Raw genomic sequence first — 19,990 nt, forward strand, 5'->3', positions numbered from 1 at the left:
CCGCCTGCAAAATACGTTACGTTATAAGCCAAGGGGGTGCAGGAATCCCACCGGCCCTCAGACGCGCAGCCCTGCAGGGGATTGACCAAAGCAGGCACCGGGCGAGAGGCCGGGAGCGGGGAGCCCTGGGACCGACCTGACACCCACCTGTGCCCCGTGAACTCCTGCTTTTGCTCTGTCAGCCGCCCCGAGGCTGCGACCAGCACAGGGGGGGAGAGTGATGGACACCAAAACAGTCCAACTGCCACGAAGCCACGAGTGAGCTGGCCACCCAGTGCGTTAAAAGGAGGGCGTGGTGGCGAAGTCACTAGAAGACAAGAGTGAGGCCCATGGACCCTAGGTGCAGCCGCTTGCCCGCGGCACAGACCTGGACACACAGGGTACTGGGCAAGCGAGCACCGAAATACACGCTGACCAGGTGGCAGGGCTCAAAGCCCTGGGAGGAAGCCCCCTGGGCCTGCTGTAGGGCCTGCTGTAGGGCCTGCTGTAGCCCCAGCATCTAGCACAGCACCTGGCCTTCGGGGCTGTCTGACACTGAACAAACCCTTGCTGAAGAAACAGGGACCTCTTTTCTTAGGAACAAGGATGTGGAAAGTCTAAAAAGGGGTCGAAGGTGGGAGAATAAGTGGGCGGCAGGGGAAACGCCAGGGGAACAGAAGCACGGACCCAGGAGCCCAAACCACTCAGGAGCTGCCTCCTCCCGCCCGTGCAAGGCCTCTCCCCGCTGCAGGCGACGGGGGCCTCCACTGCGACAAACAGGGCCGCCGCCAATCAGAGCGTCCCCAGCTCGCGCCGCAGCACAAAGCTGAAATGCAAAGTGTTTATAACCCAGCTCGGCTTGAAGCCAGCCGGTCTGCAGAACCGACAGCAGCTCCGGCTGGGCGCGGGGCCGCTACCTCCTCGGGCAGCGGGAAGGAGGCCTCCAGGACGGCGGCGCGGTCCCGGCCCAGCGGCCCCCGCGCGTCGGGGCGCCCCGCACGCTCTGATCCCGACGGCGCCCGCTAGGCCCCGGTGATGATAAGCCCCGCGGCGGACCCCGCCGACCCCCGCCGCTCCTCACCAGCCACCCCCCGCCCCTCGCCCCCCGGCCCTCCCCCGTCGCCCCTCACCTGCTCGCAGAGCTGGCGCCCGGCCTCCGCAAACCTCGCTCCTGGCAGCAGCGCTTAGACTGAGCCGCACACCGGAAGTCCCGCCTCCAAGGCCTTGGCGGAGGCGCGGGGCACGCCGGGACGGGGCTCTCGGGCGGGCCAGTGCTGCCTCCGTGCGGCCGCCCGCGGGACTACCCGCGCCCGCCGGCGCCTCGCTGCGGCCCCAGGGGGCCCGGTCACCGGGTCCGGAGAGTCTTCTCCCTCGCTGTGGGACCTCCCGCAGCCACCGAGCCTGTCTGTGCTGTTTCTCCGTTAGCTGTGTCCAGGGTTTTGGCTGAGGAACCGAGGAGAAAACCCGCCGAGCGCTCGCGACTGTCCCGGCCGGGCCGTGCGGGGCCAGTGCGCCGAGCCCGTCGGAGACGACCGGCCTCACCCCGGCGACGCGCCCCCGCGGGGAGGGCCCCTGACCTCCGGAGTGAGTGCGTCTTCCCGGGGGCGGTGGCCGAGTGCTGGAAGGCGAGTGAGGATGCCGGGAGAGGTAGGAGCAGGCGCCCCTCCCGTGAGCCAGGTGGGGTGGCGGCGGTGGGGAGGGGGGCGCGGGTTGGTGCTCAAAGCGGGACCTGCAGCGAGGGGCCCACAGAGTTGCCGGCCCCTCCCGTGCTCACTCAGCGCCCCCGTAATAGTCCGGGACCCGAGCCCACGGGGTCCAGATGCACAGGCAGAGATGCGTGTTCAACGAAGTCATCGTGAATTGTTCTCTGAAGTTTTTTTTTTTTTTTACTGTGGAACACTTCAAAGGCACAGAGAACAGTGTACCAGAAGCCTGCGTGTCCACCCCCCTCCTTGCTGCGCCCAGACCCCCTGTGCCCACCCCAGCCCTCCAGCCCGGTGATCTGGTCCCTGTAAAATAAATGCTGTGCCCTCTACCCAGGGCTGTGGCCCAGGCACCCCCTCAGCAGCCCCAGCGCTGTTGAGAGCGCACCCTGAGGAGAGGCTCGCTCTAACACTCTCCTACTAGACCACCCTGTCTGAAGTCTGCTCTGAAAACTGATGCCGGAACCCACTTTTCACCAACGGGCAGGAGCACGAGGTAGTGGGTGGGGCTGAGATGAAGGGCGGGGTCAGTGGGGAGTCCTGGGAGGCTCTTACCTGTAGCTGAGATCACAGGGCCTAGCAGTTTAAACGTCTTGTAAGTCCAACCAGGGGACCTCAAATGCTCCCATGCTAGACTCCAACCTGTCCCACTCAAGACATGCAGCTGTGCCGCGCGTGTCCGCGGCGCGCTGTCCCTGCAGCCGAGCCTAGCAGCCGGTGTGGGTCCACCCTAACCCCCTGGGCTTTTTCATTTATCAGCACAAACCACCCATTAGGCCACGGTCAGCAGCGTGATTCTCAAGCATAAAGAACGGGCTGAATTAGGGAAAAAGAGGACACTGTGTATGAATTTTAGAATTTATTAAGTAAGAAAACTGTCAATTTGAACAGGATGCAAAAAGGACGTTTAAGTTAAAAAAATCACATCCATAGGAAAACAGCCAAAAAGGCATCTAGTGCATGTTACGCCTCCCCTCCAGCAGGAAGGGATTGGAAAGGCACCGGGGAGACACCGCCCTGACCTGGGAAGGCTCTGCCTAGGCTCCAAGTCCCTGAATCCTACATGTCATCCTACAAGATGCCGCTTGGAATGCGTAGCAAAACCCTCCAGCCAAAACCAGTTTTCCAGTGCACTTAGGTGGTGCCCCACTGTGGAATGCCTGTGCTGACCTTGATCCCTGCGGGAAGATAGTGGGGCATCCACGCTCAGGTCACCAACCACAGGAGCCCCCCCCCACCCCGAAGCTGAAGGAGTGGGCTGTGAGCCAGAGGGGGTGCAGAGCACCGCCAGTAAGGCACAGGTCCCTGTCTGAGGCGAGCGCTTACGTTGTGACTCATTTAGTGTTTTTCTCTACTTACGAAAGCAAAGACGATCAACTGAACTTATCTTACAGTTCATATTCTAAAATGACAATGGAAAACGCTCATCACAGAATTATTGCTGTTTTCGTTTAGTAACTCTAAAAAAAAGCACCGGCTTTTATAGAAATGTCTTCCAGCAGATGATCAGCGCCCGTAGCTCACCGAGGAGGGTACACGGAGCACAGGTGCGGCTCTCGCATCCAGGGGCTGCTCCTCCCTGTGTGCGGCTCATGTTCCAGGCCGTGAAATTAGTATCTCGTGATAGATATCTTTACTGTGTGTGAAGACTGCACATTCAGAGACATGGTGGCATGTTGGAATCCATGGGGTAACGGTTTCAGGATGTAAACAGAGCTGTGAGCTGGAAGCACCTCTGTGGGTCTCAAGACTCCTCCCCCTGATCTTTAATTTCAGAAATTCTGTCTATAGATTTAAGGATTTCAGCAACAAGATTCAACGTTTCAGCTCCAGAAACCAGCTGCCTGAAATAAAAGCACAGATGTTACAGACGGTTTCTACAGCTGCTCCAGGGCAATAACAGAAGCTTTGGGACCTCCCTGGCGGTCCAGTGGTCTGGGCTCCCCGCCTCCACTGCAGGGGGCACAAGTTGGTTCCCCGGTTGGGGAACTAAGATCCCGCAAGCCACACAACGCAGCCCCCCGCCCCCACCCCCCCAAAAAAAACCAGAAGCGCCAAAGCAGAGAAGTTCCAGAGTGAAAAGTGCAGAGTTTTTAAATCTTAGATTCAGTCTCAAGAGACTCTTTGTACTGGACTTAAACGAGACGGGCTTCTCTACCCACGGCTGTGTCTGGACACCCGACGCGCTTCCCTACCAGCGGCTCTGACTGGACACCGCTGCTGCTGAGCTCAGCCCCGCGGGAGAGAGATCACGACGGCAACCGGCCCCCCAGGAGCCTCACTGTGCCCTGCACGTCTTGGGCCTTCTTCAAGTGTATGTGTTTTTATAAGAGGGAAAGTAGTATTCTTTTTCACTCAAAACCTTGGTGTCTTGTAGGTGATTCAGGTCTGGCTGACGTTAACCCTCAAGCCTCCCAGGTGAGAACGGTTATCCCCCCGGGGACCGTGGAGGGCCTGCTCGCCAAGGTTGTGTCGTATGACTGCGGGGTGAACAGGATCACCGAGCCCCACCCCCCAAGGCTGCAGCTTGAAACAACAGCTAAGCACCCCCCTCCAAGCCCCGCACTCACTTGATGGAGGCACGCGCGTTGTTCATGACAGCGCGGAGGTTCTGCAGGGCCATGTCCGTGTTCTGCTTCACCACTGCCAGGCTGGCACCCTGGCCTGACCGCAGGGCTTCGTTCTCGCGCTTGAAGTCAGAGACCTGCGCCTGGGCCCGGTGGGGGGTGGGGAGGGGAGGCGGGCGTGGCAGCGTTAGGAGTTTTTCCTGGCTAAACAGGAGAGCAGCTAAAAGGCCATCTGACTGAAACCAGACAAGGCACCCTAGGTAGAGGCGACAAGGGGATGATGCCCTTTCCTAACTGGGGGGTAGCAGGCCTCCTAAAGGACACGGGCCTAATGCCGTCCCTGGTACCTCGCCTGTCGTCTGGTGTGCACGTGCCACCCCCCGCTCTATAGTGATGCCCTCGACACTCCTGTTGGGCACAACCAGGAGGCCAGCTCACGCTGTCCTGATCTGGATGCTTCATCTGCGGGGGAGCGGGAGGGCGAGGGGAGGAAACCCCATTAGAGACTCTTTGGTGCCCTTTTTGGAATTCACGAATACGTGAACCATTTAAGCCCCTCTCTAGTTACCTGGAGCAAGCTGATTTCCTGTTTCAGTTTTAGGACGTGATTTTCGGCCTTTACTGCCCGTTTCTGTTATTCCCCCCACAAAAAAAGAAAAAAAATAAAAAGCATCACTGATACGGTAAAATGGACACAGGACGCATCCCCTCTCTCCCCGTCCCTCTCCCTTACCTGGCAGCCCCGGCCAGGCGGGCCCACCCCATGGCTGGGCAGCCCACTGTGAGGGGCCCTGCTCACTGCCGGCCTGCCTGGGCCCACCCAGACCCATGTGCCCCCGGGGCAGGACTCAGTGCCCTGTAGGGAGTGACACAGCAGACACCTGACAGTGTCCAGCCAGGCCGGCCCTGCCCACCCCCCACCGCGAGCCAGGCGCCTGTCTGCTCACGGTCATGCGCTCCAGATTCTGTTCCACCTGCTGCACCACCGACTCCAGGTCATGGTAGTCACTCTCCTCCTTGATCATTTTCGCTTCTAACTTCCGCTCAAGCGTCCTCACCCTTGTTAAGGAAAAAGCCCAGGTGATTAGTAACTCCCTTGACTAATGCTAAGAATGTCAGGCTATAAGCAGTTTTAATTGGATTTGATCAAATAAAAACCACAAGGTTTCAGAATGCACCTTGGGAGGAACAGCTGTGAGGCGACCACCTCAGAGCTGGATGCCAGTCGGCTGGCGGTCAGGGGCGCCCTGGGGCCGTCTGACAGCTCTGCTGCTCCATTGTCAAGTGGGGTTGATTTTGCTCTGTTTCAAACACACTTTTACACAGAACACAAGAAACGTATCTGACGCTGAGGATTTAATGCAATAAAACCCACCCTCACACAACTACTGAAGCCTGCGCGCCTAGAGCCCGTGCTCTGCAACAAGAGAAGCCACCGCAACGAGAAGCCCGCGCACTGCAACGAAGAGTAGCCCCCGCTCGCCGCAACTAGAGAAAGCCCACGTGCAGCAACGAAGACCCAACGCGGCCAAAAATAAATAAGTTAAATAAGTAAACTAATTTTAAAACAAAAAACAAAAAACACAAACAATAAAAACCCAGGCACAGTCCAACTCTAATACTTCATTATCGTTTTCGCATTGGTTTCTTTGAGGGTCAAAAGATAATTTGAATTGCAAGCCTAACTCAAAACTTACGTACATTTCTGTTTGAGTTTCAGAGAAGCTCTGAACCTCAGTCAGCTTTCTTCTTAGCTTAGAATTTTCATCTTTCAGCTGCAGAAAAAGAAAATCCTCATTAGAAGCTCGGTGTCTCACTGCAAAGGGATGTGTACTTCTGCTACTTGGCTCTGCAACTTCTTGATAAACAAAAACATTGCAAGAGCCACTCTACAGTCCACATACAGAGAAAAACCAAGAACAAGGTTTTCTGCTTTTAAAAGGCCTACTACAGTCACAGACTCCAGTCTTACTGAGATCTTATAGCTCTTAGGTGACTATAATTTTTCAAATGCCCTCAGGACACTGGGCAAGCTGTCCCCGAGCCACCAGCTGGGGTGGACCCTTTTCTGAGGGGCAGCGCGTTGAGGATCTCCCTCTGCTCCAGTTCACGCCCCCTCACAGCCCTCCGCAGGACTTTGGCGGTTACGCTCACGCCGGTCAGACAGACCACAGGCTGTCTTGTCCTTGGAGCCCACCCCCCAGGCCATCAGGGACACCGGGGGCTCCAGGTTTCCTCCAAGAATGCTGCTTAGACATGAGCCGTGACCAGGGTGCCGACGCACAGCCCCCTCACTTACTGCTTCGTAACTTATCTGCAGCGTCCGAAGGTGCCTGTCCCCCAGAGACTCTCCGTGGACTGTGAAGTCGGTGCTGGGGCTCCCGGCTGGGGAGACGCGGGAGTCGGAGTCGCTCAGCGTGCACTGAGGCAGAGACTCGGGCCCCACCAGCTCCGACGGGTTGGAGAAAAAGGAGACATAGGTGCTGCAGGGCGATGTGCTGGCGGCAACCCTGGAGGGGTGGGTCTGCTCCACCGCAGACGGCAGGTAGGCCCCGTCCCACCCTTCGTCCTCGTCCTCGTCCAGGAGGTCGCCAGCCCCCGTCGGGTCTTCGAAAAACGGCTGCTGATGCCCCAGGCCATACCCCGTGGCCTGGGAGGTGGGGGAGCTGCGGCCGAGTCCCAGCGAGTGCCTCGTGGCTTCCTGAAGAAGACAGGGAGGCAACGCTCAGGCTCCGGAGCCGTCGCAGGCCTTTCTTCCTAGACGTCTGAGGTTGGAACAAGAAGAAAGGCCCATCTTGGCTGCCGGGAATGTGGAGGGCAGGAAGGACCCAAACGGCTCTGAGCGCCACACGGCTTCTCCACCGGGAGCAGCAGCTGCCCCGCTCTGCCCCACAGCCCTCGGCCAGCCTCCTGGGAAGCAACACTGCACGTCAGAAGAGAGACGGCCTCCGGAAGGGTTTTCTGTCTAAGGTCGCTGCCAACAACGCCTTAGCTTTACCTTTGAATAAATTCTGCTGTCAGTATTCTCTTTCGACAGGCCAAGGTTCTTGCTTTTCAGAAACTCTTTAAAGGAGAATGGATTTGCCTCTTCAAGATCTCCAAGTTCCTCACCTGAGATGATAAGAGACGTCACAAACGTGAAACGTCTTCTGAAGGTCCTTAAAGGGAACGTCCCTATTCGTTGCTCTTTCCTGAACACGACCCCATCTAAGATGGGGAACACTGCCCTCGTCCTTCCACCAGACCTCAGCGACACTGGGAAACGAGAAAGCTGGCTGATAAAACAGACCAACTCGGGCATTCTAAATTCTCCTTCTCGTCCCAGCCCCTCGGTCCCCGCACCTGGCTGCCCACGGAGTGCACCTGGGACATCTAAGGCTGCCACGCGCCTCCACTCCCATGCAAAGGGCTTGGGCTGCAGCCTACGCCGGAGGCTGGCAGAGCGGACGTGCAGCCACGTCAGGAACCACTGCTCCGCCTCCAGCCTTTTCCCCACTCACTCTGCAGCTCTCCCTTCTCTTTCCCACTCTCCCGGTACCCAACCAGCCACCCTGCGGCCCTTTTGGCCCACCAGTGATCCAAGCCCAGGTGTCAACCCTGTATGAAGTTGGCTCCTGTAACCCTGGCCCCACTGTTTCCTCAGACCCCTCAGGTGTGACTTCCCACCCCCTGCCATCCCTCATGCCCAGGTTCTCCTGCCCCTGTGCCCACTTTCCCTCCACCCGCGGGTCAAGATCGACTGTGGGGCTCCACCCCCACCTGCTCTTTCGGGTTATATGCTGTCAGACTGCCAGCCCTGCCGCTGGCTGGGCACGTGCCTGCCCCGTAGAGACACGGACGGAGAGAAAATGAAAGGGTTACTGAACTACTGTACCTCCAAAGTGTGTGTTCTGGGCTCCTGATGGACCGTGCGTAGTGCCTTTCCCCTGTTCATAGCCCAAATCTGCAGAGACATCATCACCCAACCGTGATCACGGGAGGCCTTTATGACCACAACTTTTTTTGACATGCGGTCTCTATTGCAGTGGTTCTTACGGCCTGGGCAACTTTCAAAGCACAAGCCCCCGGGCTCCTGCCCCTGGAGATGGTCTGACATCCATGGGCCCTGGCACCTGTGATTCTAAAAAAGCTCCCGATAGGTCTGATGCCCCGTGGGGCAGGCGCACGTCCTCCGTCTTATGGTGCCTCCTGAATGCCCTCGTGGGTTGGCATTGGCTCTCAGACCGTGACAGAACCACCTAAACGCTCCCTGAACACCCTGGACCCCAGGCAGGCAGTGTAGCCGCTTGGGGAGAATTAGGATGAACTAAAGATGGCCTCTGCCCAGCGGCAGCGACCAGAGAATGGCTACACCTGGTTTCCCAGCCTGGCCTACTGGATGAAGGTTCCCTCATCCTCCCACCTGAGAAAGCAAGGTGGTTTCCTCTGTTGCCACTGGGCCTACCTCTATGCCGGCACTTGCCACGGTGTACTGGAACTGTCTGGCTGGTGGGGGCAGGGGGTTCTCCAAGAGGAGACTGTGAGCTCCAGGGGACGGGACTCCTATCCACTTACGTTTCCTACTCCCAGCGCCCGGCGCACGGTGGGGCTAGTGGTCACCGTTGGGCCGGGGGTGAGTTGCGCTACCGCGCGGGACTTACAGGTAGTGCCGGCACCGGGAGTCCCTGAGGCTCGTCTCTCACCTGTGTCTCCCACGGAAGCTAGCACCGGACTGGGCACATAGCACATAAACGTCGGCCGAATGCCGAAGAAGTGGGACTCCAGGTCCCTGGCTTGGGGGCGCTCACAGTCTAGCTGGGGGAGACAAGACCGGCGCTCATAGAACGCGGGAGCTGTAATAACAACAAGAGCGACTTCACCGCGCGCCCGCCTCACCTGGGCCTCAGCGCGGACGCCGGGCCGCGGACCCCCGCCCGCCCCCCGCCCGCTCACCGTCCGGAATGACGAGGCTCCGGGCCCGGGACAGCGGGGTGACGCCGGGGCGACGCGCGTAGCCCGCCATCGCCGCGGGCCCCGCGGCGCCAGCCCTCCCTAGCCCGGCAGCGGCGGCTCCATGGCTCCAACTCCGCCCCGGCCGCGGCCCAAGTCGACCGCCCCAGTCGCCCGCCTCTCGGCCGCTGCTCCGAGCCTCCGGCCGCTGCTTCTGCTCCGCGCACCGGAAACGCAAGCCCGAACCCCTCGGGCCGGCGCCGGGGGGGCGGGGGGCCGGAGGCGGAACAGGAAGTGACGACAGAGTCGGTGGGCGGTGACTCAAGATGGCGGCTATGGTGCTGGCGGCGACGCGGCTGTTGCGAGGCTCGGGCTCCTGGGGCCGCTCGCGGCTGAGGTGAGCCGAGGGCCGGCCGGGGATCGGCCGGGGGCTGGGGCGGCCCGCGCCCTTCTGGACGCTCCGCCTTTGGCTCCCCCACGCCGAGGGGCGGCGCCCGGCAAGCGGGCTGGGAGTGCGGGACCCCCGCCCGGTCCCCGAGGCGACGGGGGCACTTACCCCCATGGCGCCCCGGGCTCCGGTCCCGAGCCCCATCCGCCTCTCTCCCGCCCTCTCCTCCCGGGCGGTCGGGGGGGTGCTCGTCCGAGGTCACGTGTCATCTCCGCCCCGGCCCCTTCCGGCCGCGTGCCCCCTTGTGAGGCCGAGCCGGAGAGCCTGGGTTCTGTGGTCGGCAGAGCCATGTCCTTGACTGCTGTGCTCTGTCCCCTCTCCTCTGGATGTCTGGCCTTTTCCCGCACTGGCGCTTTCATTCAGGCGACAGATGGGTGTTGATCCCTCGCTGTGAGATCCTGGGTGCGCTGGGGACAGAAACCAGGCACTGGGTCCAGGCAGTCTCATGCCCAAAGTGTCAGCTTTAAAGGGAGTAAGCCGTCTTCGGCGGTAAGAAACAGGAGAGACTAACTTCGGGTGGAACGAGGAGGAGCAGCTTACGAGGAGGTGACATCTGAGACAAGGGACGGGGACTGAGAGAAGGGTCAGCCCTGTGAACAGTGCAGGGGAAGGCGGATCAGGTCGGGAACCGTGAGAACAGCAGCGAGGGGGTGATGAGCCCAGTGTGTCCAGGGAACGGGCCAACTGGCCAGTGGGACCCGGACCTGGGGCGGGGGGGTGGCTAGCAGATGAGTTTGGAGGGGGAGTTAGAGGCCTTCGGGACCCCGTGAAGAGATGTGGCTTCTGCTTAGGCTCCAGGGGGCTGTTGAAGGGCAGGGCTTGGCCAAGTGCTCGGTGTGTAGAAACAGACTTAACCCACTTAACCCTCTTTTCATGGAGGCGGCATTTGAGGCCTAAAGGCCTGAACCAACTTGCCGCATGTCCCTGGGAACGCCTCAGTGGTGTTCTTGGTCACTCCTCTGCGTTGTCTCTGGGGACGTGTAGAAGTCAGTCCTCTAGATAAGGAGATGCTGATTTTTTAAATGCACGCAGAACACAAATAACTGCACCTAGGTGGTCACCACAGGTCCCACCATCTCAGTTGTATTACACCTGGGCCGATTTCTGTGTTTCAGGTTTGGAGCCCCTGCATACAGGCAGTTCAGTAGTGGCGGTGCCTATCCCAGCGTCCCCCTCTCTTCCCCCTTGCCCGGAGTACCCAAGCCTGTTTTTGCCACAGTTGATGGACAAGAAAAGTTTGAAACCAGAGTCACCACACTGGAGAATGGGCTTCGTGTGGCGTCCCAAAATAAGTTTGGACAGTTTTGTACAGTAGGAAGTAAGTGCTGTTGGTAGCGTCGCGGGCGGCTCCGTTTGTTGTAACACGCACACACTTCAGTGGACTGTTAGTTGTACGTAGGGCATCGTTCATGAATTGTGTCCTGAGTGAAAAAGCATGGCGTAGAATCTGAAAATTTAGTAAGCAGAGTATGAACGGTGGCTCTCCTGGTGGTGGGTTTTGTTTCCTTCTTTTTGCCTTTCTGTCATCCTAAAAGTTTTCTCATACAGATATAAAGTACATAATTCTATAAATACTGACGTACGTATGTAGCTGTGAAAACCTTCGGAATCGAGATAACGTACGTACTTGTCGTCCTCATGTGTTTAAATCTGGTTGTTTCGGTCATATTCACAACTTTAAAAGGTTTGTCTTGATTAAATCTTCTCTTTTGAATATCTGACTTAACCTGTCAACTTTATTTTTATTGCCAGTTCTTATTAACTCGGGATCAAGATATGAAGCAAAATATCTCAGTGGAATCGCTCACTTTTTGGAAAAATTGGCATTTTCGGTCAGTGTCCAACTTGTGATTTTTGAGGCTATACTTGGGAAGAATCTGTCAAGGTTTGCTTTTCTAGAGTGGGTATTTTAATAAATGCTTAAATTGCCGAGTCGATACTAATTAAGGTTTCTAAGTCAAGTGTTCTGAAAGCAAAAGTAAATTTTTTTCTTAAAAACCGTATCTTGGAGGTTGTTCTGCGTGGCTTATGTAGGATCTCTTATTCATTTTTTCTAGTCTACTGATCGATTTGACAGCAAGGATGAAATTCTGCTTACCTTGGAGAAGCACGGGGGTATTTGTGACTGCCAGACATCAAGGTACGCCAGCTTTCACGTACAGACTCACCTTTTATCATGTGGACTGTCCTCATCCTTGGTGAGAGTCCCCCTGAGCCCCTCCCGTTGGCGAGGCCATGGAGGTGAATGGTGAGAAGTGAGCCCTGGTCCAGGCAGAGACTCGGGTGGAGGGTTGGGTGGGTGGCAACACTTACACAGAGGCATGCGCTCCGAGGGCCAAGCCTCCTCTGCCATTCGAGCCAGGCTGCTGGCTGGGCACTGGGGATGCAGAGCAAGCCTGTCCCCAGGATGCTCACAGATGGGGCAAAGGGCTGCACCACGGGTGGTAGACGCAGGAGCCAGGGGCCGAGGGTGGTGGGACCGTGGGGGAGGTCAGGAAGGGAACGGTAGGTAACAGCGTCAGGGCTGCTGCTTGAAGGCGCCTGCCAGGTGGAATAACGGACGGCCGTGGCTCAGACCGAGGGGACAGCAGGTGCAGAGGCTCAGCCTGGAAGAGGCAGTGGTCGGTTTGGGGTGAGGAAGATTCAGTAGGCAGCTGGGGCACAGATGGGGTGGGGGTGCTGTGGGCAAAGGCAGGTGGTGTCTCTCTGCCCACTGTGGGGCGTGTTTTGGAGAGCTCTGCTCAGGGCATTGTGAGATGAGCAGACAGAGATCACACCTTTTTTTTTTTTTTTTTTTGTCCACGCCGGGTGGCATGCGGGATCTTAGTTCCCCGACCAGGGATTGAACCTGGGCCCCTGCAGTGGAAGCACAGAGTCCTAACCACTGGACCGCCAGGGAAGTCCTAGATCATACTTCTTTTAAGTGGTTGGTTATTTCGACGTGAATGCTAAAAAAATTAGAGAGAAAACATAGGTTAAACGCCAAGAATTAGAGTTGACATGGAGGCAGCATGTTCACATGTTCAAAAAAAGGTCTGTTCAGAAACTTGTGGCTCCCGGCTGCCCGGGAATGAAAGCCAGACTGGTTGGCTGTGTTCTTGTGAAAAATCTCATCCTCCGTCTCCGCAGGGAGCCCCTTTCTCTGGTCAGGCGGGCCTGTGTTCTGCCCTAGTGCAGCCAGCTAATTCTCAGCTCAGACTTTCGTTCCTGCCGCTCTCCCACGTGGTCCTACAGCACTTCCCCGCTGAGAATGGCCCCTTCCCTGCAGAGGCCCTGATGGCCACGTCTCCCCTCCAGGACTCGCTCCTCTCCACGTGGCAGCTGGGCCCGCTCTGCGTGGTCTCTGGCCTGAGCGTGCCGCCCTCGTGGCCCTGTGCTGTGAGCTACTGTTACAATCAGTCTCTGTCCCCCAGCCGTCTAAGGCCAGGCACGCGCCGTGTGGACAGTTCGCCTAGCGGACACCCAGCGCAGGATGACACGAGGAGCCTCAGGGGGGCTTGTGCTGGTGAAAACCGCTCAGCTGCCTCTCCAGTTGGGCTGGACAGTGTCTTCCACTCCAGCAATTAGCCTGTGCACAGCTGTGGTTCCTGCCTGCTAAGAGTTTACACTGTAAGATGGGAAAGGGGAAAAAGCCCCAGGTGCGTGCTGACCCTTGACGCAGAAAGATGTAGCCGCCTCCCCTGCCACCCCAGCATACACCTGTCGTGACCTTAGTGCCCCCAACGTTGGTCTTGTTGGTTTTTCCAGAGACACCACCATGTATGCTGTGTCTGCTGATTCTAAAGGCCTGGACACGGTAGTTGGCTTGCTGGCAGACGTGGTCCTGCACCCCAGGCTAACAGGTGCGCGTTCGGCCTGCTTGAGGGGTCCTGGGGTGGGGGGCAGTGCTGGGAGGTGTGTTGACTCACCGCCCCGGGGAGGGGCACTGTGTTATGGAGCCTTGGGCCCACCCACCAGTGACAGTCAGCAGGGGGTCACTGGAAACAACGCTCGCGATTAGAAATGTCCTTGATACTGAATACTTCGACACTTCCTCTGTGCCCTTTGACGTTTGTAGCGAAATGGTTTTTTCATTTCAGAAAAGCATCTCAGACGGTGTTTAAACACCCTGACTGACGTGCTCCCAGAAGTTTCTGTGTCTCTGTCCCCATTCCCTTCCTCAGCCTTGCAAATGGCAAGACTTCAAGCTCCCTCCTAGGAGTTGACGCAGGCCAGTCTAGCTGCGCTGTGTTTCACGGCAGCCTGGCCTTGAGGTTCCCAGGCTGCGGTTCCGCATTACCATCTTTCTGGCGCTGGTTCCAGTTACCTGATAAAACACACCCCCGCCATTGGTCTGTGCCTCTGTGTCTGGACCTCAGTGCCTTGTACGGGGAGGAAGCCACGGCTCGGAGCGGGGCCAGGTGGCTGCTTCCGGGCAGAGGGGAGGAGGCCCAGTTCAGACAGTTCGTCCCGGCCTGCAGGGCACTCTCCCCGTCGCTCATACAAGTGCCCCCCAGCTCTGCCGCAGAGGAAGGCAGAGGAGGCTCTGCCCGTGCCTGCCGATGAACGACACTGGGCCCCGCTCGGCGACCCAGGCTCGGGGCGGCCTCCGGCTGAGCCTCGTCTCTGGTTCTCTGCAGATGAAGAAATCGAGCTGACGCGTATGGCTGTCCGGTTTGAGCTGGAGGACCTCGGCATGCGGCCCGACCCGGAGCCCCTTCTCACCGAGATGATTCACGAGGTGCGATGGACACGCGGGCCACCTCCACGGCCTCGCCCCCCTGAACCCGGGCTCGGCGGGGGTCGTTCACCTGCCTGATGCCACCTTGCAGAACATTTTTAATTTCTGAATTTGTTAGCTATGCAAGTTTTAAACTTTCTAATCCTTACGGTAACGAGGCCTGTAGAGTGAGTGAGCCTTTTATTTGACGTTTCTTACGAATTTTCGTTCTGGAGAGGCAGGTTTTACTCTTTTTGTAAACACACAAAGCTGTTCCTGCCAAACGGGAGCTGAAACGAGCAGCTGGCGGGCTTTTCCCATCAGGCCGCGGGGCGCTGCCGTCCCGGCCTGCCTGGGGAGGCCTGGGCTTTTCCCACCTGACCGCGGGGCGCTGCCGTCCCGGCCTGCCTGGGGAGGCCTGGGCTTTTCCCACCTGGCCGCGGGGCGCTGCCGTCCCGGCCTGCCTGGGGAGGCCTGGGCTTTTCCCACCTGACCGCGGGGCGCTGCCGTCCCGGCCTGCCTGGGGAGGCCTGGGCTTTTCCCACCTGGCTGCGGGGCGCTGCCGTCCCGGCCTGCCTGGGGAGGCCTGGGCTTTTCCCACCTGGCCGCGGGGCGCTGCCGTCCCGGCCTGCCTGGGGAGGCCTGGGCTTTTCCCATCAGGCCGTGGGGTGCTGCCGTCCCGGTCTGCCTGGGGAGGCCTGGGCTTTTCCCATCTGGCCGGGGGTCGCTGCAGCCCCGGCTTGCCTGGGGAGGCCTGGCTGTGTTCTCCTTGTCACCCGTGCGTCTCTTGTTTCCTTTATCAAGGCCGCCTACAGGGAAAACACAGTTGGCCTCCACCGTTTCTGCCCTACGGAGAACATAGCAAAGATCGATCGATCGGTGCTTCATTCCTACCTGAGAAACTACTACACCCCGGACCGCATGGTGCTGGCCGGGGTGGGGGTGGGGCACGAGCAGCTGGTGGAGTGCGCCCGGAAGTACCTGCTGGGCGCGCGCCCTGCCTGGGGCAGTGGGGCGGCCGTGCACGTGGACGGATCGGTGGCGCAGTACACCGGGGGCATCGCCAGGGTAAGCCGTGACCTCGGGTTGCGTTCGCTTTCCCTGACTCTTCTTTTCAGTGTGATCGACCTTGTGTGTATCCTGAAGGCGTTGGGTTCACCTTAACCCGGCTTCACCTTGACCGTGTTCCCGTTAGAGCCGAGTTCCACCTGGGCTGGAGGCTCGGCTGGCTCGCGCCTCTCGAGGGGTTTCCTGACATTGGTGTACGGTTTCCGTAGACCCGTTTATATGCCACCTGACCTGAGAAGCGTGTGAGGCCTGGTGGTCTTTCATTGAGTGCATTCTTGGTTGCAGCTGGAAAGGGACATGTCCAGTGTCAGCCTGGGCCCCACCCCGTTCCCTGAGCTCACGCACATCATGATTGGCCTGGAGAGCTGTTCCTTCCTGGTGAGTCCTGGGCGGCTCAGGCGGGGCGTCCTGGGGCGGGCCTCGCCGCCGTGCGGGCCCGGCCGGGCTGAGCTGTGCCGTCCGTCTGCCGCAGGAGGGGGACTTCCTCCCTTTCGCGGTGCTGAACATGATGATGGGCGGCGGCGGCTCCTTCTCGGCCGGCGGGCCTGGCAAGGGCATGTTCACCAGGCTCTACCTCAACGTGCTCAACAGGTGGGTTGGGTGCCCTCGCCCGCTGCGTCGGGGCCGCCGGTCCAGCCGAGCGTGCTCTGGGGCCTTGACACCTTCCTGGCGTCCCTCTCCCCACGTCCCTCACAGGCACCACTGGATGTACAACGCGACCTCCTACCACCACAGCTACGAGGACACGGGCCTTCTGTGCATTCACGCCAGCGCCGACCCCAGACAGGTGAGGGCCGGGCCTCCTTCACTGCGGGAACCGGGGGACGAAGGCTGCCGGGCTGAGATCATGCTCTCCCGCTCCACGTTCTCTCACAGGTTCGAGAAATGGTGGAGATCATCACGAGAGAGTTTGTTTTAATGGCTGGAACTGTGGATGTGGTAAGTAGGGCTCGGAGCCATTTCCAACATCCTTGCGGTGTTCAATGGGTAGAGAACATGGTGTAGGGGTGGCCGGCAGAGGGCCCGTGCTCTGTGCCCACACCACCAGCATCCCAGCCAGGACAGCACAGCCCCGGGGTGACCCAGACCTGCCCCCGTGGGAGCCCGTCCTCCCTGGTCTTGATGCTGAGAACCCCCCCCAGCGCCAGGTCTGTTTTCTGTGACCAAGCCTGTGCCTCCCGTGCCTGCCCTGTGTCCTTCTGTGAAAGGGTACGTTGGAGCAGCATTGAGCAGAACTAGCGGGCCGCGGGCATTTTTCTAGCTCTTTCCTGGCTCTGGTTTATGTTTTGACCTGAGATTTTGTTCCCTCAATTTTTTCATTTACTTTTTATTATACCACGCGTGTTTAGAAGTCTTGCTTTTCTTCCTGGATCAGAACTGGCACCAATAAGCAGATTCTATATACACGCTACACGTGGAGGCGTGCCCAGACAGGTGTGCACACGCACGCGCACAGGCACATACACGCACACAGCAGCAGAGGAGCGCGGCGTGTGAGCCTGCTCGGGGTCAGCGGGTGCGCTTCACCTCAGGGCTTCGCTTCTGCACGTTCCATGTGTTCTGCAGTAACCACATACTCCCTTTTTAATCAGAAAAAGCAGCATTATTTTAAAAATAAAAACGTGTTTAAAAATTTGCACGTGGTGGTTCTATTAGCATCCTGCTAGAAAAAGTGTTTTTCTCTAACGTGAAGGCAACTTGAGATAAAAACTATTTGCCTGAACTCGCAAAAGTGACCGAGACGTGTGTTAAATCATGAGTTATTTTACTTAAAAGACACAGACTCTAGGCGGCTGAGGTGTTTTCCAGCGCCTGTTCTCCAGGCCTGAGAGCTCCCCGGTGGGCGGCCTGCACCTCTCACCAGCGCCCCCGTCTCTACCCTTGCGCTCCAGGCTGGGCTTCAGGAACGGAACTCACTGGAGCTGCAGTCTTAAACTTGGCCCCAGATACAGAGCTGGTAGTGTGAGCTGGCTCTTGCGGATTTCCCAGGGAGCGCGGTGGACACAGCTGCCAAGACCCTGCTCCGGGATTTGCGGGGAGCCGCAGAGCCGGTGTTGAGTTTGTCTTCCTTGTGGTTTCAGCGTGTGGCCAGCTTTGGGGTCTTGCAGTTTGGGTGTTTGGTGTTCTTCCCTGCTCATGCTGTATGGCAAAGCGTAAACCCAAGAACTCCAGGGAAGCACATACTTCTCCCTTATTTCGAATGTGGTAAAGGCCCTATGAATGTAGTTCCAGCCGTGACCCAGAAAGCACAGAGGCGGAAACATGGCGGGATCTGCTGTGACTTGGGCCGTGAGCCCAGGCACGGGGGGCCGTGTTCCCTTATTTAGCCCCGGGTAAGCGGAAGACCCTTCGCCAGGACGCGTCCGTCAGCCCCTCTGCTGGCCAGGCCGTTTGCGGTTGGCTGGGAGACGGGCGCGAGCCCAGGGACTGAGCCGCGTGACCCCGCAGGTGGAGCTGGAGCGGGCCAAGACGCAGCTCACGTCCATGCTCATGATGAACCTGGAGGCCAGGCCCGTCATCTTCGAGGACGTGGGGAGGCAGGTGCTGGCCACCCGCTCCAGGAAGCTGCCCCACGAGCTGTGTGCGCTCATCCGTGAGTCCCGGGCCCAGGGCGGGGTGGCCCCCGCAGGACCGCACCCCAAGCCTCGTCCTCTCCCAGGTCTGCTTCCCGGCCCTGCCAGCGCCGGCTGAGCGCCGTACCCGTGTGACTCCAGCTTTTGGCCCCCTGATGAAAGGGCCTCTCACGACCCCTACAGGTTTCAACGCATGTTCAATGGGAAAGTGGGTGGAAAGCGCGTGGCCCGGTGCTGTGCTGTGCGTGGAGAGACACCAGCTCCAGCAGCACTGCCCCTGGGGCTTGTGGCAGGTGTCCGCGGCCTCCTGTGAGTGGCCCTCAGGAGGCCCTGAGCCTCCAGTTCAGATGCCAAGCTGTACTTGCTCGTGACTCTTTGGGGGACAGGTTAATCTTAGCTTTATCAGATTCCCAAAGGGTCCGCAACCCCAGAAGGGCTCTGCCTACTGCCCTGCGGGGCCGAGTCGCCCAGGGTGAAGCTGACACGGTCCCCGGGCGTCGGCTGGGTTTGGAGCGCTGCCGAGGGCAGTGCTTGCCCCGCCCACGTGCAGCCCCTCGGCCCCTAGAGTATGACAGTACCTGATCTCCCTGAGGCCTCGCCTTCTGTAGAAAATAAGTTCCCAGGGCTGTGGTTCCCTCCTCCAAGGCTGGGCCACGTGTGCAGCCCCTCGGCCCCCCTCGTTCTGACCTCACCCTTCGTCCACGCAGTGCTGAGGCTTTGGTTTTCCCCTCCCTGCAGACTCGCCATGTCGGTAACTCACAGCTGAGGGTTTTTTGTCTTTTTAAATTAATTACGCTAACTCCTGTTGGGATGGGCATGTACTAATGCAGTTGAAATTGACGCTCATTTACTAAGAAGCTCACCATGCAGTCCACATGTGGCTGCGCTTGGACCCTCTGGGGTCCTCAGCATCCCTCCTCCGCAGGTGGGGAGGCGGTGGCAGGTTGGGGACCCCTCTGTCTGTTCAGGACCGCAGCCACGGCCTGGAGAGGAGTGGGGTCCACGCGGGGTCGGGTGTTCACCTGACGCCTCTCTTCCCCGTGCCAGGCGATGTGAAGCCAGAGGACATCAAGAGAGTTGCTTCTGCAATGCTCCGCAGGAAGCCCGCAGTGGCCGCCCTGGGGGACCTGAGCGATCTGCCGGCGTACGAGCACATCCAGGCGGCGCTGGCGAATAAGGACGGGCGCCTGCCCAGGACGTACCGGCTCTTCCGGTAGAGGCGCCGCAGCGGCACCGTCCACACGCGTTTCTTTGGGGTGACTTTAGGGCAGACGTTCACGGACGGTGCAGACCGTGGGACTTTTCCTAAACGTGAATTCCTTCAGAACTGGACGTGCCAATCAGTGAAATAAAGATTGCCCTCCACCACTGCGGCTGGAGACGGGAAGCGCAGGGAGGCTGGGGCAGCCAGCTGGGGTCGAGCCGGGCTAGTCTTCCTGCTTCCCCAGGGGTTTCGGCAGGTGGGGGGACTGCGCGGTTCCCCAAGGCCGGTGGTCGTTGGGCGGGCGAGGCCTGACCTCTCCTCCGAGGCCCCCGGGCCCATCAGCCCGCCTGCATCCGGGAGGCCAGGGCCACCCATGCCAGCACCTTGAGGGTCCCAGGGTGATGCGCCATCCAGCTTGACCGGTGAGGGGTGGCCTCTGGCCCTCAACAGTAAGGCTCTGATTTCAGAGGTGGGGAGCTTGGGGCAGGGGAGGCGGGCTTGAAAGGCGGGAGGACTGAGGCCGCACGCGGGGCCCTGCAGGGCCTGGGCACCTGCACTGGCTGCCGTGGGTCCTTCTGACGCTGCCGTGGTTCAGAGGGCGGCTTCCTGGCCACCAGCGGGTTGCACAGAACCGGGCCACGAAGCTTTGTGGAGAAGAGTCGTCTCCCGGCCATATTTTTAGAAACGCTAAATGCAGCCCCTGCTGTCCAGCTGGGAGAGGGAGGGGTGATCCGAGGCCATCAAATAAACGTTTCGGCGTCACTTCTGTCACGTCCGTTCATGTTGCTGGGGCCTCTTGTCCCTTTATTTCCATCCCTTT

General features: G+C 59.2%; 2 protein-coding genes across 6 annotated transcripts; one reads left to right on the forward strand and one right to left on the reverse strand.

The window, feature by feature from the left end:
* Positions 1-3,426: 3,426 nt before the first annotated feature.
* ENTR1 (endosome associated trafficking regulator 1) lies at positions 3,427-9,393 on the reverse strand. 3 transcript variants are annotated; one of them, XM_065879291.1, is made up of 10 exons: positions 9,182-9,251; positions 8,932-9,081; positions 8,124-8,192; positions 7,248-7,360; positions 6,549-6,950; positions 5,951-6,024; positions 5,197-5,308; positions 4,818-4,880; positions 4,253-4,392; positions 3,427-3,526 (listed from the first exon to the last, which is right to left on the reverse strand). In XM_065879291.1, the coding sequence occupies exons 1-10, from the start codon at positions 9,249-9,251 to the stop codon at positions 3,427-3,429; spliced, it is 1,293 nt and encodes a 430-aa protein (XP_065735363.1). The 3 variants fall into 3 exon arrangements, with proteins under 3 accessions (XP_065735363.1, XP_065735364.1, XP_065735365.1); XM_065879292.1 differs by lacking the exon at positions 8,124-8,192; XM_065879293.1 differs by lacking the exons at positions 8,124-8,192; positions 8,932-9,081 and having other exon boundaries at positions 9,182-9,393.
* An 87-nt stretch (positions 9,394-9,480) lies between these two features.
* PMPCA (peptidase, mitochondrial processing subunit alpha) lies at positions 9,481-19,241 on the forward strand. Of its 3 annotated transcripts, XM_065878620.1 has the most exons (13): positions 9,481-9,575; positions 10,742-10,944; positions 11,379-11,458; positions 11,684-11,766; positions 13,374-13,468; positions 14,246-14,346; positions 15,130-15,393; positions 15,679-15,771; positions 15,866-15,984; positions 16,090-16,180; positions 16,270-16,332; positions 17,842-17,986; positions 19,014-19,241. In XM_065878620.1, the coding sequence occupies exons 1-13, from the start codon at positions 9,505-9,507 to the stop codon at positions 19,181-19,183; spliced, it is 1,578 nt and encodes a 525-aa protein (XP_065734692.1). In that variant the 5' UTR covers positions 9,481-9,504; the 3' UTR covers positions 19,184-19,241. The 3 variants fall into 3 exon arrangements, with proteins under 3 accessions (XP_065734692.1, XP_065734693.1, XP_065734694.1); XM_065878621.1 differs by lacking the exons at positions 9,481-9,575; positions 10,742-10,944 and having other exon boundaries at positions 11,403-11,458; positions 13,376-13,468; positions 19,014-19,183; XM_065878622.1 differs by lacking the exons at positions 9,481-9,575; positions 10,742-10,944; positions 13,374-13,468 and having other exon boundaries at positions 11,403-11,458; positions 19,014-19,183.
* Positions 19,242-19,990: the final 749 nt, after the last annotated feature.

Source organism: Phocoena phocoena, chromosome 6, assembly GCF_963924675.1.
Source record: "Phocoena phocoena chromosome 6, mPhoPho1.1, whole genome shotgun sequence".
Lineage (NCBI taxonomy): Eukaryota > Metazoa > Chordata > Mammalia > Artiodactyla > Phocoenidae > Phocoena > Phocoena phocoena.